At 43.2% G+C, this 16794-nt stretch overlaps 1 protein-coding gene across 3 annotated transcripts in view; it reads left to right on the forward strand.

The window, feature by feature from the left end:
* Nucleotides 1-16794, forward strand: part of SLC30A7 (solute carrier family 30 member 7) — a 54176-nt gene that overhangs the window by 5384 nt on the left and 31998 nt on the right. For all 3 annotated transcript variants that reach the window (XM_024570611.3, XM_045203327.2, XM_045203328.2), the window contains exons 4-8: nt 2658-2745; nt 3367-3493; nt 6305-6460; nt 12144-12194; nt 15371-15506. In XM_024570611.3, coding sequence (XP_024426379.1) covers nt 2658-2745; nt 3367-3493; nt 6305-6460; nt 12144-12194; nt 15371-15506 — 558 coding nt within the window. The remainder of the gene's footprint in view (nt 1-2657; nt 2746-3366; nt 3494-6304; nt 6461-12143; nt 12195-15370; nt 15507-16794) is intronic.

Consider the following 16794-nt stretch of genomic DNA (forward strand, 5'->3'; position numbering starts at 1 on the left):
GCTAGTCCAGGGATGTAGAGATCAGTAAGATGTGGCGTCTGCCTTGGGGGAACTTGGGGTCTGGTGGGGAAGCGGTTCTGTAAGGATGGCTGCACGTTGGGACCGGTGCAGAGAGACATAGATAGGAAGTCAGAGACAGCACTTGCTGATTTGCAGGATAACTGAAGCGGTGGGTTCCTTGTAAAGTTAGGGAAAGTGAGACACAAACACTAACTGTACTGTTGTTACAGTTCAGAGCAAGGGATCCTACCTGTCTGTAACTGTAAAGAGACTGAATGCTCCGAAAAGAACATTGTCCATGGTGCTATAAAATCAAAAGATTCTTAAGTATATTTTGGATTATTAAAGAGTGATTGTATGTAAAGTTATAATTTTGCATTGGAAAATGAGTAATTCATAAATATTGTATATCAAAAATCTAGTGAGACCATCTTACTCAATAATCTTTCTGGATGAACAGTAGGTGATTATAAAGCTCCCCCAGTTCCTTAATTCTTGGGGCATCTATTAATCTCTGTGCAGAACACACAGTCTGCTGCGGTGCAGTGGTTTTTACGACTAGCTTTGAATACATGCGGGGCCAGGGCAGGTGTACTGTTCAACGTTAACTCGCTGATCGAAGAGAGTAATATTCCTGCCACCTTTTACTTCTTATCCTGTCTTCTGCTATTTGCCTTTTTAAAGAATTTCTTTGAGAAGGAAACAATTAGGGAGTAAAACCTGATGTAACATTTTGAAATTCTTAATAATTGCTATGTAGTTAAGTGGCAGCAGGAGTAAAATAATACAGGTGCCAGCACCTCAAAGTGATGCTGAGGAGGCGAAGGCTGGGGATCGGTCCCAAAGCCCAGGTTCAGTGAGATCGCTACCGCGGACTGACTCTGCGTGGAAGACACGGTGGGAGGGGTCTGAGAGGCAGCAAAGTTTCCCGTATTCCTGTGTATAAAAGTCACCTTCGTGCGTCGTTGAAAGCGCAAAGCCAGCATAAAAGTAACACGCACCCAGCGGGTAGGGAGATACGTGTCATATGCATATGCTTACATACGTCTGAACGTAGACTTGCTTCATTTTTGTCCTGGCAGAAGACTTCAGATACAGTCGTAATTAGGCAGTGGCATGTTCAGGAGCTACATGGTTTGACTCTTAGCCTCATCTGTTAAAGTGAACACAGTCATCTGTAATGGCAGGCATGTCTGGTTCCCGCAGGTTTTTCATCTTATCCTGCAACTCAGTTTAGCAGATATGTTAAACTGAAGTAAATCACTGTAATCCATCAATTTATCAGAATTTATGGGGCACCTACCAAGCTAGGCAGTAGGGACAAAAAGATGCCTGGGAAACATTCCCGCCTTTGACCTTGAAACCTGGTGGAAGCTAAGGACACAGGGCCCTCAGTCAAGCATTAGCTGTGGGACTCCAGGGTGGGAAAAGGAAGTGCTTGTGTCCTGGAGACTGTCCCCCTGCTGACGTCATGGATACTACGTTCCTAAGTGGGGGCTGTGGAGAGCAGGCTGTCAGTTCTGTAAATCATGAACTTTTTCTCCCGGAAAAGTACATGCTTTGACAAGTGATATGGTACTTTAATTCATTTATGTGTTAGAAGGCAGAAACATGCATTATTTTCAAGTGTACAAATATGTGCTCTGTTGGAATGTACTGCACAGGGTAAGTTCCAACATGACTGGACAGAGTACATTATAAAGAGCTTGCATTCTTTCCTTTAAAAATGTTTTCACAGTAAAAATTGTATTTTCTAGAGGTTAACACAGTGAGAAAAAGCAGTATATTTGATGTTCCTATTATATTCTTGAAGGACCAGAGTGATTAACTGCTGTGAGCGCCCTTTGAATAATGTTTGAACAAGTAATGCTGCCAAGTTCAAGTTGCTTCTAATGACTTTAACTAAGCCAGAGATAGCTTATGGAAAAACAAAAGCTTTCCCCAATGCCTCACCCAGCTAGGAAGCAGAAAGCTTCAGAAGTCCATGGAGGAAAAGGCAGGTATTTTTAAAAAGTAGTTTAATTAGCATTATATGAAGCTAAAATTGGTTCTAAAAATAGGTAAAAGGTTTTGCTACATTTAGAAAATGTAATCTTAGAAAAAGACTGATAGAATATAAGTCTTGAGTTTCTGGGATACTTCAGAAATAATTACATTCTCCCTCAGCTCAAATCTCCACTTTGCAAAGATTTGAAAGAGGAAAAGCACAAAGCAGAAAGCATGAGACGTCCTTCCACAGAGGAATTAATGAGTCACAAACCACCCCTTTCACGCTTTTCTCTCCCACCTTTTATCTTTGGCTCCTCCTTTGCCCATCTCTCTGGACCTGTTCTTCCTTCTCCAGGGGCAACCTGAGATTCACATCTCTCGGGAAGGTCTTTGTAAATGTACATCAAGCAGTTCAAGCAGGTCCTTTTTTTTTTTTTTTATGTTTAGAGATCTATATATTTTATGGCATTCTGCTATTAAACATCATTCATAATAATTAAATTCCTTTATTTTTAGAATATATGTACAATAAAACATGCTATACTGTAAATCCTGGGATTTTGCTGGCCACTTAAAACCCTGTAATGTGGTTTAGAATCGTTGACATACGTGAATTTACTATTTGATTTGTAAGAAATAATAATTCAGTTTACTTTGCTCTTCTCTAGGTATGTCAGAGCGGAAGTTCTGGCTGGCTTTGTCAATGGGCTTTTTTTGATCTTCACTGCTTTTTTTATTTTCTCAGAAGGAGTTGAGGTATAGTAGATAATGACCGGAGTCAGTAAATTACATGTCTGTAATGAAAATGTTTAATCGCTGACGACACATGTGGTGGAGCTCTTGTTCACACGACTGTTCAGTATTGAGGACAGCCGTGACTTGGATAAAATATTACACGTGTCCAGGAGGAGCTTACGCAACAGTTAAAAATTGAGTAGATGTGTGAGTACTGGAAACTGAAGGCAAACATGAATGAAGTGCCGACATTATGAATGAAAGTACATAGCGGCGGTGAGGTCCGCTGGGAGCTCCTCACACAGGCTCTGAAAGTTTTGCCAGTGAACCCTCACTGTTTGGTGTGTTAAAGAGAGAATTTAAAGATGAACGAACTTGAAACGAATGGCAATATGCTAAGATACCCAAGAAGGATGGGTTCCGAGCAGATACTCATGCTCGTGAATATTTGTATTTATTTAAAACGAGTATTGCTGCCTTTTCTGCAGTACAAGAGTACAGGTTTTAATTCTGTGTACTGTCTGGCGGACACGTGGGAGTGGTTTACACGCGGAACGTGACCGAACGTGGGGGAAAATTGCTGTGTTGTCGCCAGCCGAGCCGTCGGCAGTGCGTCACTGGTTTGTGTTGCGTGTTTTCCAGCGAGCACTGGCCCCGCCCGACGTGCACCACGAGAGGCTGCTGCTCGTGTCCGTCCTCGGGTTTGTGGTGAACCTGGTAGGAATCTTCGTCTTCAAGCACGGAGGTCATGGGCATTCCCACGGCTCTGGTATGGCGGCTGGAGCCCTTTGCTGCTTCCTTTTCGGGTGTCTGTTGTAGTTACTCGCTTTCGAAAATTGGTAACTTTCAGTTAAACTGTTGACTTTCAACAACAAAACTACCCATGTTAATAGACTCTTAGTAATGCCTTCTTGCACCGTCCCTTCTGCTTCTCCATGCCCCCCCGCCACCCCCAGCACCCTCTCAGCTGCACCTGTTGCCATTCGGGTGCAGACCCTCCCAGGCCTCTGGAGCTCACCCATTCACTGTGACAGTGGTCGCATAACGCTAACACAGAACACATCTGCTGGAAGAAAATGACGGTGTACGTGGGTGTGCAAGTCACCGTGCACTCGGTCCTCGAGGCCCTTCCTCCAGCACATGTCTCCGTCTTCCTTCCCGTGTTAGCAGACGCACAGAACCTCTGGTTGGTTTAACTGGTCTTGGGTGAATGGACGCGGGTTGCCTCCCGGCGCCTGCAGCTCCACACCTTGCGAGCCAACACGGGGGAGAGTTTTCCCAGAGCCGGCTGTCGCAAATGGCAGCCCTTAGTCACGTGGGGCTGTGTAAGCTGACATCACAGTTAACTAAAAATGCGGCTCCTCAGTCACACTAACAGCGTTTCGAGTGCTCGTGCTCCGTCCGCCACGCAGGGCCCAGTGCTGGACCACGGATACAGAGCCCTTCCAGCATCAGGGACAGCGCCCCGAGTCTCGCTGTGCGGGAACGTGCGTGTGACGTGCAGCGTGGGGTGCGCGCAGTCCTCAGCCAGTCGCCCTCGGGAGTGGCGGTCATTCGCTCAGCCCAGCGATGTTTGCCAGTACCGTCCCTCTCACCCGCACCAATACTTAATAGTCTGGGTTTAAAACCGTTTTGCAAATCTCGATAAAATGTTATCACTTTATTTGGTTTTTCTCTATTCTAGAATCATCTGTTCTTTTAAAATTTTTTGGCTTGTTTTTCTATTGTCTTAGTGTTAATCCACTTACAAGCATTTTAAAAAATACATTAAATGTATATGCTAGTCCGTTGTTTTATGTGTTGCAAATATCTTTTTCTAATCTTTGGCTTGTCTTTAAACTTTTATGTGTGGGTTTTTAACTTGGATATAGTCTAGTTTTTGCGTCATGCATTTTTTTCGGGAATGCGTTCTGCTTACCTGAGGTTTCTGCCGCTTGTTCGTAACCCTGTCCCCTCAAGATTCAGTTGTGTGACTGTTTTGGGGCTGTGTTTTCCCCCATCCATTTTGGCCCTCCTCCTGAGTGTAATTCATTTTTGTGATAGGGTAAGGGCCTCACTTTTCTTCCTCTGTGCGAATAAGCGGTTTTCCAGGCACCATTTACTCATCCGCCCTTCCCCCACCTGATGTAAAAGGACACTTTTGCCCAGGATTACACCGCCTTGTGTCGCAGAGCTAGTCTGTCCATCCTTGACTGTCCTTCTAACACACTGGGCTCGTGGCTGTCCACTCCCTGTGTCCCCTCCCCGTGTCCCCTCCCTGTGTCCCCTCTCCGTGTCCCCTCCCCGTGTCTTCTCCCTGTGTCCTCTCCCCATATCCCCTCCCTGTGTCCATGTCTGGGAGGGCGGGTCCCACCTCTGGGGGCTTGTCTTGCTTATTTGTTTTTTTCATCAGCTTGTCCAGTTTTATGAAAAATCTCGTTGGGGTTTTGACTGGAAATTCACTGTGTTTATGGCTAGTTGTGAAAAACAGGCACAACTCATTACATTTCATGGCTTTTATTAAATGTCTCAGGCATTTTTAATAAAGATCTTCATAGTTTTCATCTGGTTCACTCCTGGGTAGTTGAAAGACTGTTCAGCACAATCCAGCTGTTGTTCCTGCTTGTCGTCCTGCGTAGCCAGGACTCTAGCCCAGAGTTGCGTAGACGTAGTTCTAGCCTGTGTCTTGTGCCAGCGGACACACACCCGGGTAGCTTTTAATGATGCCGGGTTTAACCGCAGGGCGTCCACACGCATCAGGACCCCCACGGGGAGAGACCCAGTGCGTGCTGAGCCTCTCGTGGGCTTGGACCTGCAGTCACGCCGAGCACCGTGGCTCATGTGCGGAAGGCTACTCAGGTCTCACCGCTGGGCCTGGTGCTCGTGGTTTGTTCCCGATGGAACTGCTTTGCCAGCCAGCGGGTGTTCCTGAACCTACTGAAGGAACGGGGCTTCCTCCTCTAGTTAATTTAAAATTAGTGGTTCCATGGGTAGTTTCCTCATGAGCACCCATCCTCAGGTTTGGGGTTACAATGCACTCGTTTCGGTTGATTTCGGTGTGTGGTGCAAGGAGTGGGCCTGGTGTTTTCTTCTGTGCGGGTGACTGGTGGTCTCAGCACCATCTGTAGGAGAGATGACTGTTTCCCGCCGAGCTGTGTAGCCGCCCTCGTCAGCAGTCGGTTGGCCGTGAACGTGAGAGTTCGTCTCTGGACTGCCAGCTCTGTCTCGTTGGTCTGTGTGTCTGTCCTCATGCCAGCGCTGTTCTGTCTTGCTTAGTGTAACTCTGAGGTAGGTTTCGAAATCACAGTATGTGAATTTTCCTTTTATTCTTTTCTTTTAAACGTTGCTTTGGCTATTCTGGGTCCTTTCTTGCATTTCCATGTAAATTTTAGGAATAGCTTGTGTATCTTTGCTTTTATTTCCCTCCTGTACTATGTAGTAGGAACTCGGTATTATCTTAATGTGTCTATAACACTTTCTACCAGTCAGTGTTCATTGAATGGAATCTGGTTTTAGAGCTAATTCATTTTGCTGATATCAGTGTTGTTATAACCATTAAATAACATGTCTTTTCGTTCCTTTTGTCCTAAACTGTGTTTAGGCCATGGACACAGCCACTCCCTATTTAACGGTGCTCTGGATCAGTCTCATGGCCGGGGAGACCACTGCCACAGCCACGAACCGAAACACGGGGCTGCACATGGGCACGACCATGGCCACAGCCACAGCCACAGCCACGGGCACTTCCACTCCCACGGTGAGTGCAGCCGGATGCCTGCCTCTCAGCAGAGTGCGGCTTGGGCCTTTTCCTTGTGGAGGGTGTCTGTCAAAATGGTGCGATTGACTTCCTTTCTCATGAATCAGATGATGTGGTCCCCGGGCGAGTTCTGTTTTAGTATATAATGATATAACTTGGTATAAGGCAGTGGATGTAGCTTTTTTCCAGTGAGTATATTATAATAAAAAGCCACTATTTTATTCTTTTTATTTTTTTTCCAGATTTATTTTTTTAATTGTTCAAGTACAGTTATCTGCATTTTCCCCCCACCTCTCCCCACCACCCCAGCCCTCCCCACCTCCCTCCCCTGTTTCCACCCCACCTTGTTGTTGTCCACATGTCCTTTATAATTGTTCCTGCAAACCCTTCACCCTTCTCCTCTATAGTCCCCTCCTCTCTCCCCTCTGGCCACTGTCAACCTGTTCTCAATTTCAGTGTCTTTGGTTATATTTTGCTTGCTTGTTCGTTTTTTTGATTAAGTTCCTGTTAAAGGTGAGATCATATGGTATTTGTCTTTCGCCTCCTGGCTTATTTCACTTAGCATAATGCCCTCCAGTTCCATCCATGCTGTTGCAAAGGGTAGGAGCTCCTTCTTTCTTTCTGCTGCATAGAATTCCATTGTGTAAATGTACCATAGTTTTTTGGTCCATTCATTTACTGGTGGACACTTAGGTTGCTTCCAGCACTTGACTATTGTAAATTGGGCTGCTATGAACATTGGGGTGCATAGGTTCTTTTGGATTGGTGTTTCAGGGTTCTTAGGACATAATCCTAGCAGTGGAATTGCCAGGTGAAAAGGCAGTTCCATTTTTTAGGTTTTTGAGGAAGTTCCATACTGTTTTCCACAGTGGTTACACCAGTCTGCAATCCCACCAACAGTGCACTAGCTCTCCAACACTTGTTGTTTGTTGCTTTGTTTATGATGGCCATTCTAACCTGGTGTGAGGTGGTATCTCATTGTGGTTTTCATTTGCATCTCTCTGATGGCTAGTGATGCTGAGCATCTTTTCATATGTCTCTGGACCCTCTGTATGTCCTCCTTGGAGAAGTGTCTGTTCAAGTCCTTTGCCCATTTTTTAATTGTGTTGCTTGTCTTCTTAGAGCGGAGTTGTGTGAATTCTTTATATATTTTGGAGATCAAACCCTTGTCCAAGGTATCACTGACAAATATGTTTTCCCATAGGGTTGGTTCTCTTCATTTTAATGCTGTTTTCTTTAGCTGTGCTGAAGCTTTTTATTTTGATGAAGTCCATTTATTTCTTCTTTCCTTTATGTCCCTTGCTCTAGGGGACATATCAGTGAAAATATTGCTGCGTGGAATATCTAAGATTTTTCTGCCTGTGTTCTACTCTAGGACTTTAATGGTGTCATGACTTATATTTAAATCTTTTACCCACCTTGAATTTATTTTTGTTTATGGTGTAAGTTGGTGCTCGAGTTTCATTTTTTTTTCATGTAGCTGTCCAGCTCTCCCAACACCATTTGTTGAAGAGGTGAGGCTCTTTTTATTCCATTTTATTTTGCTGCCCCCTTGTCGAATGTTAATTGACCGTAGAGACTTGGGTTTATTTCTGGTCTCTCTGTTCTGTTCCATTGGTCTGTGTGTCTGTTCTTATGTCAGTACCAGGCTGTTTTGATTACAGTGGCCTTATAGTACAGTTTGATATTAGGTATTTTGATCCCTCCTACTTTGTTCTTTTTCTCAAAATTGCTGAAGCTATTCGGGGTTGTTTGTGGTTCCATATAAATTTTTGAAGTGTTTGTTCTGTATCTGTGAAATATGCCATTGGTACTTTAACAGGGATTGCGTTGAATCTATAAATTGCTTTGGGTAGTATGGACATTTTGATGATGTTAATTCTTCCAATCCATGAGCATGGTACATGCTTCCATTTGTGTCTTCCTTAATTTCTTTCTTCAATGTTGCGCAGTTTTCTGAGTACAGGTCTTTTACCTCCTTAGTTAGGTTTATTTCTAGGTATTTTATTTTTCTTGTTGCTATATCAAATGGGATTTTTTTTTTCCCTAATTTCTGTTTCTGATGTTTCATTGTTGGTATACAGGAATGCCTTTGATTTCTGAATATTGACTTTGTGTCCTGCTGTTTTGCCAATTCATTTATTAGGTAGAACAGTTTTTTGGTGGAGTCTATAGGATTTTCTATGCACACTATCATGTATTCTGCAAACAATGACAGGTTTGTTTCCTCTTTTCCAGTTTGGATGCCTTTTATTTCCTTTTCTTGTCTGATTGCTGTGGCTAGGACTTCCAGTACTGTGTTGAATAGAAGTGGTGAGAGAGGACATTCTTGTTTTGTTCCTGATCTTAGTGGGAAAGCTTTTAGTTTTTGCCCATTGAGTATGATGTTGGCTGTAGGCCTCTCATATATAGTCTTTATTATGTTGAGGAATGCTCCCTCTATTCCCACTTTGCTGACTGTTTTTATCAGAAATGGGTGCTGTACCTTATCAAATGCAGAAAACCACTATTTTAAATGAGTGTCCACGAGTGAGGAACAATTGCATTTCAGCAGATGAAAATCATGATTTTTTAAAAGTACAATACGGCCTTTTGTGCTATATATAGGCTTATAAAAATACGATAGGAGTTTTCCATCCTTCACGTTTTCATTGTAATTTTGGTAGATATTTGCCTCAGTGTGATCTTAGGAATCTTTATATGCTAACTTAATGGCATTGGGTACTAAATTATTTAGCGACTTAGTTAAGCAACTAAGTTTTAGCAACTCACTGCGTATTTAGCAACTTAATTAATATCCTATTTAAAAATTCCATTTTAAATAGTTTATTCATGAAATTTTCAGGTGTAGATTGCCAGATCTGCTTAAGTGGTGAAATTTGACTAATCTTTAAATAAATTATATGCTTAAATATTTAGTGTACTTGCCACGTTGACAGAACTCTAAGCTTTAGGTTGGAAATAGGAAAGGGGCCTTGGAGTCTGAGTATTAATTTTTCAGTCTCTAAAATTTGCTATATTTTTGTAAGTCCTACTCTGATATGCTTTAAAACCTTGCTTTTCTAAGATTTTTACTCACATGCATCCCAAAATAATTTTGAAAAACTCTCTTTTACCTGTTTTTGAAGATGATTTCTAAAAAAATATTTATTTAAATAATTACAAAGAATATAATTTCTGGTACATTACAGGTGCTGTTTTGTAATGAAACTTCTGCTTTACTTTGTTGAATATGTTCAGTGGACTCTAAATACCGTAGTAACCGGAGATTCACTGTCATTCATTCAGAAGCACGTAGGCAAACAGTTACAAACTTTACAGCCTCCTTCTTCTCGTTGAATTTTTATTGCCATTCCACTTTATAGAATTTTATAATAATGGGTTATGTTTATGTTACACTTTAAACTGATCATCTGTATTCTTGGCAATAAAATGTATACATAAAATAAAATTTTGTATTTCCTAGGAACATAGGGCTTAGCATTTGAGCATTTCTTTCAGATGGAGTTTTGTTACTCATACAAAGTCAATAAAAATATTTGTTTTCAAATTTGAATCATGTATAGTCATAAAGAACGGCATTTTGTTTGAAATATATATCTTAATGAGATGACTGGAGCTCTTTTTTCTCACTTAGTTTATGGATAATTAATACTTATTAGCATATAACAGGTTTTAGCATCACTTCTGCTCCTGTGTTTATTATGTAAGTACTAGGAAACCTGAAACAGGAGGAAATTCTGTTCTAGTGTTTCAGTCAGTTCTTTGAACCCCTTCAGAATTACATTCCAAAGATTACTTAGTGATCTGTTATCAAAAATTATTTTTGATATGCTAACTGTCAGCTCCATTAGCTAATGCCCACATTTCGTTAAAGCAAAGTCTTGGGAACCACGTGGCTTACGAAAGGATCTGCCAGCCAGGCATTCGAGTCGGTGCTTTTCCGACATTACCACCAACATTGCAATTGACCCCTCGTTTGCCGCACTAGAGGTTTTCTAGTTCCCTGGGCAAAGCAGTGTGGTAAGGTTTGAGGTGGGGGAGAGGCAGCCCTTCTTTGGTCAAGGAGCAGAATGGTAAGTGGGAAGGAAGAATGTCCATGACATTCGGGCCTGAGGACGTCGTGGCAGCTAGTCGGTAGAAATGCTGGGCTCCAAGACAAGGAGTCTGACTCCCAAGTCTGCTCCTGTCACTCTGCCTTCAGTGTTGTGTTAGCCAACCCGAGGGCACGTTGGCAGTGGGGCCACCATTCCATCCTGCCCCGAAGAGACATCGTGGCCTCTCTGGGAAGCCCTGTGCGCTGTGCACTTACTGGAATGCTGCCCCGTGGGTCACGGGCATTTGCTTGTTTCAGCTGCTCGTATCTCAGTGACCGGAACAGTAAAGGTTTACATCTTGTGCTGGGCCGATTGGGTGGGGACCTGTTGCTCATGGCAGTTCAAGGAGCCAGGCTCTTTCCACTGATGGGCATTCTTAACCCTTGGAGTGCGGCAGAAGCTCATGGGGGGCATCGTTAGGAGCCTGGAAGTGCTTTCCGTCTCTTACGTCTTTGTTCACCCCTTAGTCACATAGCTCCTAACTCCAGGTGCCCGGGCCGTGTGGTTTAGTCGTTTGCCAGCGAGGATGGAGAAAGGGATTTGGCAAGCAGCTAGCCACGCTCTGCAAGAAGTAACATATTCCACATCCAGAAGGACTTTCAGATTTTGCATAGATGGGAGTTACACTGTCTTGTATAGCGATTACGTTAGTATAGGAGAACATGCCTTTCAAACTACTCTTGTCAGAAAAGACTGTCTTTATCTCGACCTTCTGTACCTGTGGACAGAAATCTGGTGCCTGGGTCACTTCAGCAGGGTTTCCAGGCGGCTGCATTTCTGTCTCTGCACGGAAGTGCAGTGTCCAGTCAATCACTGTGCATGTCACAGTGCTCTGGCCGGGCTGTAGCAAGCAGATGCCGGGGGGGCCGTGGGCCAGGGACTGTGCCTCAGGCCGCTCTCAGTTAGATCTGAGAGCTCGTTGGTCCTCTTGATGCTCCCTTTGCATGAATAGCGCTCATCTTTTACACGGTTTACCTACGGTTCCTGCCTTGATGTTAAAGCTGATCACTCATCTTCAAAGCAGTTAAGTATACAGATGGTAGGGGGTGGTTCATTGTTCATCATAAAGGCAGAATGAAAGTGTTTTTCTCTCTTCTGTGTGAGAAACTTGGCACCCCTGTCTGGAAGCTGCTGGAAAACTACTGTTTGCCACAGTTGCCATGGTTGCCACGGTCGTTTTCCTGGAGCCTGTCCCGGCTTCATTCCTTCAGCTTCATATGACTTCAGCCAATAGTTTTGTGTTTTTTGCAACTATAAAATTAGCATAGTGCACTATATGGAGAGTGTTATGAATATTAGAAGACTTTCACAGTGTTTTCAATGTGCTGTGTTCTCTTTTTACCAGATTGCTTACTGTAACAACTTCCTAAATATTGTACTCTGTACTGTTGATGCATTTTGTAATTTGTCATGTCTATTTCTGTTAAATTACTATACTAAGTTTTAAAAATAATTTTGTAGGTCAGATGTGGTTATATAGTCATGCATCCTTCCCTGTACATTTGAATGAAAAATATTCTGAATTGCAAAAATTGAATCAGGAATTGAAGACATGTTTTAAAATAATCTAACTTAATTCTCTACAGATGGCCCCTCCTTAAAAGAAACGACAGGACCCAGCAGACAGATTCTACAAGGTATGACAAGGAGCTCGTGTATTTCTCAGTTTTATGAAACTGGTTTCATAGCTTTCCTTTAAGAAAAATGCATAACATAGTATTTACGCTTAAAATGTTAGCCTCCCTAGTGATGTTTCTTATTTGTACTGTTAGCTGTGTTAGCAGGCGTTCTTTCAATTTGTCACTTGGCTGTTTTCTCAGGTTTAATAAGAAGAATGAAATGCTCAGAAACTGTCCCACATAGACATAAATCACACCCGTCGCAATGACCATAGTGACCCCATCTAGTACGTTTGCCTTTGCAGGGCATGCAGTGATCCCCGAGAGCAGTACTCCGTACACGTTGATGTTGTGGGCAAGTTTGGTGCTGCACATATAAGGCATCCAAACCCAAAGATGAACAGCACCCGGCGTGAGCCCTGACGTGGGCTGTGGGCCGTGGGTGATGATGATGTGTCGGCGCCGTCTCGGCAGCTGCAACGAATGTGTGCTCTGGTGGGGAGTGTGCACAGTGGGGAGGCTGTGCGTGTTTGGGGGCACAGGCTACGTGGGGAATCTCTGTCTTCCTGTTTAATTGTGCTGTGAACCTACAAATTCAAGTCTATTATATGGTTTTAGAATGTAATGCAAAGTGAGACCTCAGTTATATTGTAGGCATCAAAAATGATACCTAAACAGGAGCCGACATACCACGTCAAACAGCGTATTACAAACTCTTACAAGCCAGAGAAAATCAGTCTCGTCTGTGAACTGTGGTGGTTTCCTTTTTGGGATGTGAACCAGTCTTTGACTCTGAATTTCCATTTAGAGTTCATTGTTAAGTCTTCTAATTCCCAGCTGGCCTTCCTCCTGCCTTCAGAAACTTTTGACTTCAACCTGACTTTCCAGTAGCTTGCGACCCGGTCCCCACCGCACCTGGGTATCTGCTCTGCTTCCTGACACAGCCCCTCCTTTGAACATTCTCACTGGGAGTAGCTCCTCCCTGCTGGGGAGTCATTTCGGGAGGCTTAACCATGTCTTCTAGAATCTAGTTCTCCATTTGTAAAATATATGGAATTGTGTTAGAGCAGCGTTTGCTGAGCTAGCGTGGAACCATGCATTTGTAGTGCCTCTATCCCCACTGCTGTGAATTAGCCTCGATAATCAGAGGTTATTTCCAGTTTGGAAATCATCACAAGTCAAGGGGACATAAAATTTGCCTTCCTCATTATCTTCCATACAAGCTGTCGTGTGGTTTACATTTTCTGAGTGTCCGTCGTTTGTGGTGACAGGCGCAGCCCGGTGGACAGTGCCTGGGGTAAAGCCCCCTCCACACAGACACTCGTACGTGACAGACTGAGCGAATGGACTGGTTCAGCTTTTGCTGCCTTTCGCGTTGCTGATGAAGCCCATATTCAGGTCAGCAAGTGAGAGGTGGCCAGGGACTCTCCAGTCAAAGGAAAATCAGAACCATGATTCTTTCTCCCTCCTGCTGGCATTCAGAGCTATTTTCACTTCTGATCCTGCCAGACACTGATGAAAACATAGAGAGATTTAAAAATCACACATGTCACTTAAGAGTTTCGAAGCCTGGAGACTCTCAGTCCACTTTGCTGTGTATTGTTCCCCAGTTTGATTTTAAAACTTAGGGAGATCCCAACACTTACTCATTCTTTGCCATTGAAATACCTTCGAGAAATGAAATATTTTTTCTTATAAGTGTTCTTCTAACATATTTTTGTGATAGGAAAATAGCCAAAATTTTTTTCAAGGATTGTTATAAAGGTCAATACCCTATACCAGTGATTTTCAACCGTGTGCTGCAAGAATTTTTAAAACATGCAGTACCTGACTACTTAGTCAGGGGGACTGACCTCTTTTCCCTTAGAGTGTCAGATAAGAAATGACAGCAGCCGACACTGTAGCCAGTGTGGACACCCCATCTCAAACCACAATATATAGGTCATATCATAGAGTTGCATCTTACTGGTCACGTCACAAAGTAACGTTGTGTCTGATTGGTTAATTCTCGGTCCCAGAAATCCTTACAGAAAGTACAGGCACCTGATTTTTAAAAAAAAGTCACTTTGGAGCAGAAAGGGTAGATGATTACTATTATACTTTTTTTGCCAATCAAAATTTTAACTATTTTTTGTTGGATCGGCAAAAATATTTTTTGGTGTGCCACAGAATTTTGGGCGTTCGTTCACGTGTGCCGCGAGATGAAAAAGCTTACACACGTGAGAAAGTACAGAGGTTCTGAGGGAGTGCTTGGTTTTGGTGTTCAGTGAATATGAAACAAGAAGAATAAGTACTTCTGAAGTGGCCATGTGCTCTTCACATGCTAGGAACTTCTCAGACAGAGTAGCTGGTGCTGTTGAAGGACACTCTCTTTTCCGCAATGTCCGGTTGAGGTCGGTCTCAGAGATGGTGTTTGCTCTGCAGCAAGTTTACCTATTAAAGATCTAAGTGTTGACCAGTTTATCTAGTTAAAAAGTTTTAAACATAATTCATATTAAACTTCCTTGACATGTTTTAATGGTTTTCCTGTCAAGTGTCAGTTCTTAAATGTAAATATTATATCGAGGTTCTTGGGCATTTAGAATGTCAGTATTCTATCAACTTAATATTGAATTATGAAAAGTTCAAATAGATTTACATCCAGTTTAAAATACTTAAATTTCTACTTTCTTTTATATCAGGTTTGAGCTTAGTATGTAACTTTAGGTGATGAAAACTTCAGGATAAATAATAAATATGTCAAGGTTAACAGAGTTATGATCCCTAGGAAATTCGTCCCAAATGGTAACGTCAGCGACCAGCAGAGGGCTCTGTGGGTCCACACTACGTATTTTGACATTTGTGGTCATAAGCAATGTCTTCCCGACAGATTCTTTCGGCCTAGTGAAGTTTTCTTCTAGCAGATTATTAACTCACTTCTGAGCTCTGTTAACCAGAGACGAATTTTTTACTCTACTTCCTCATTTATATTATTCTGCATCAGATATAGTGACCCCTGATGATTCGAACTGGGAAAGATTATTTCAACTCCCAGGGCACTGTTCCTTCATTCCTAAAGACCTAGTCTCCTCTCTCACCAGTTGTCAGGGCGGTAGGCTGCGTTCGAACTGGGAACCGAGAGCCGGCGGAGAAGGTGTTCCGACTGTGGGTGGCTCGGCGGCGCTGTTCTCACTCTGGCGGTGCTCTGTTTCTAGGGGTGTTCTTACACATCCTGGCGGACACCCTGGGGAGCGTCGGCGTGATCGCCTCCGCCGTCCTGATGCAGAGCTTCGGTCTGATGATAGCGGACCCCATCTGCTCCATCCTGATCGCCGTGCTCATTGTCATCAGGTGAGTGGGGCCTGCCACCTCGGGTACGGGAGAGCGAGGTGGTCACTCTCGGTTGTGGTGGCGTTGCTTTCCTCTGGCCTGTCACAGATTCCTGCAGCGAGCCCTTCTCTTTTCCTCTGCCTGGGGTGTGCTGCTTCCTTTTGGTTTTTCGCAGTCACTCTCACTGGTCTGTCATTCAAATCAGGAGTCATTTTCTTGGATCCAACACTGTATCTGTAGGGTAGGGCGTTAGAAATACAAATGTGATACCGTAGTTAGAGTCTTCTTTCTTCGACATCTACATCTGGCACTGCCGGATGCGCAGAATGTTGAAATCTCTTCTAGAACTGTTTACAGTTTACACATTATCATCACAGAAGTCCTGCAAAAGCGCTTACTGAAGTGGGCTTGCATCTGTCTCCCTACCTGGATGATGCATTCCCGAAGGAGGATCTGTCTCAGCCTTTTTAGCTCTCTGTTGCTTAGTGTGGTGCCACTGTGTATAGTTATTATCTCTTAAATTTATTTTATTTATATGTCTTGAATTGTTTATTAAGATATGTCTTGAATTGGATTGCTTTATTTATATGGTTATGCTGTTAATAAAAATTTCTTTGTAATGATGACAAGACCTTTTAGTGGACGACTATGATGATTTTTATAGCTTATAGTTTTATAGAATAGATTTAATAAATTATAATGAAATTCTAACTTATAAATTAGTCATAAAAGCAGATTTTTTAGTTTTTGCTTAAACATAGGATGTACATTCTAAACATGGAGATAAATTTTAAATTTTTTCAATCATTTGTACTAGGAAGCAACTCTGTGAAGTCTTTTATAAAGCCTGGCATGCCTGTCCTTCATCTCTGTGAATCTTACTGCACCTTCCTGAAAGGTCGGCTTAGTGCCACGTGGTCCATGAAAGTAATTCCTCACCGATTAGGTCACTTAGGAGTGTGCGTCTTTACTTGCATGCTCACCGCTTAGTTTATTTGTTTTTGTACTGTAGCCCGTAGCTGCTCCTCGGACTTCGCAGGGAAGGGTCTTGACATTCACGTGCTTTGTCTGCACTCCTTCCCCAACTCTCCTGCCCTTGGTTGTTGGGGAGAGGAGTCTCCCCCCAAACTCTTCTCCCTACCGTGGCCAAAGCCATCTTTCTCTAATGAGGAGTGTGGTCCTTGGAAAAACAACTTGCCAGATCCCTCTGTGGCTCGCTCTTACCCTCGGGGTAAAGGCTGCTCCCCTTAGTGAGGCTCCACGCAGTCACTGTCTGCCTCCTTGGTCTCCCTCTCGCCCGCCTCAGTGT

Source organism: Desmodus rotundus, chromosome 12 (assembly GCF_022682495.2).
Source record: "Desmodus rotundus isolate HL8 chromosome 12, HLdesRot8A.1, whole genome shotgun sequence".
NCBI classification, from domain to species: Eukaryota; Metazoa; Chordata; class Mammalia; order Chiroptera; family Phyllostomidae; genus Desmodus; species Desmodus rotundus.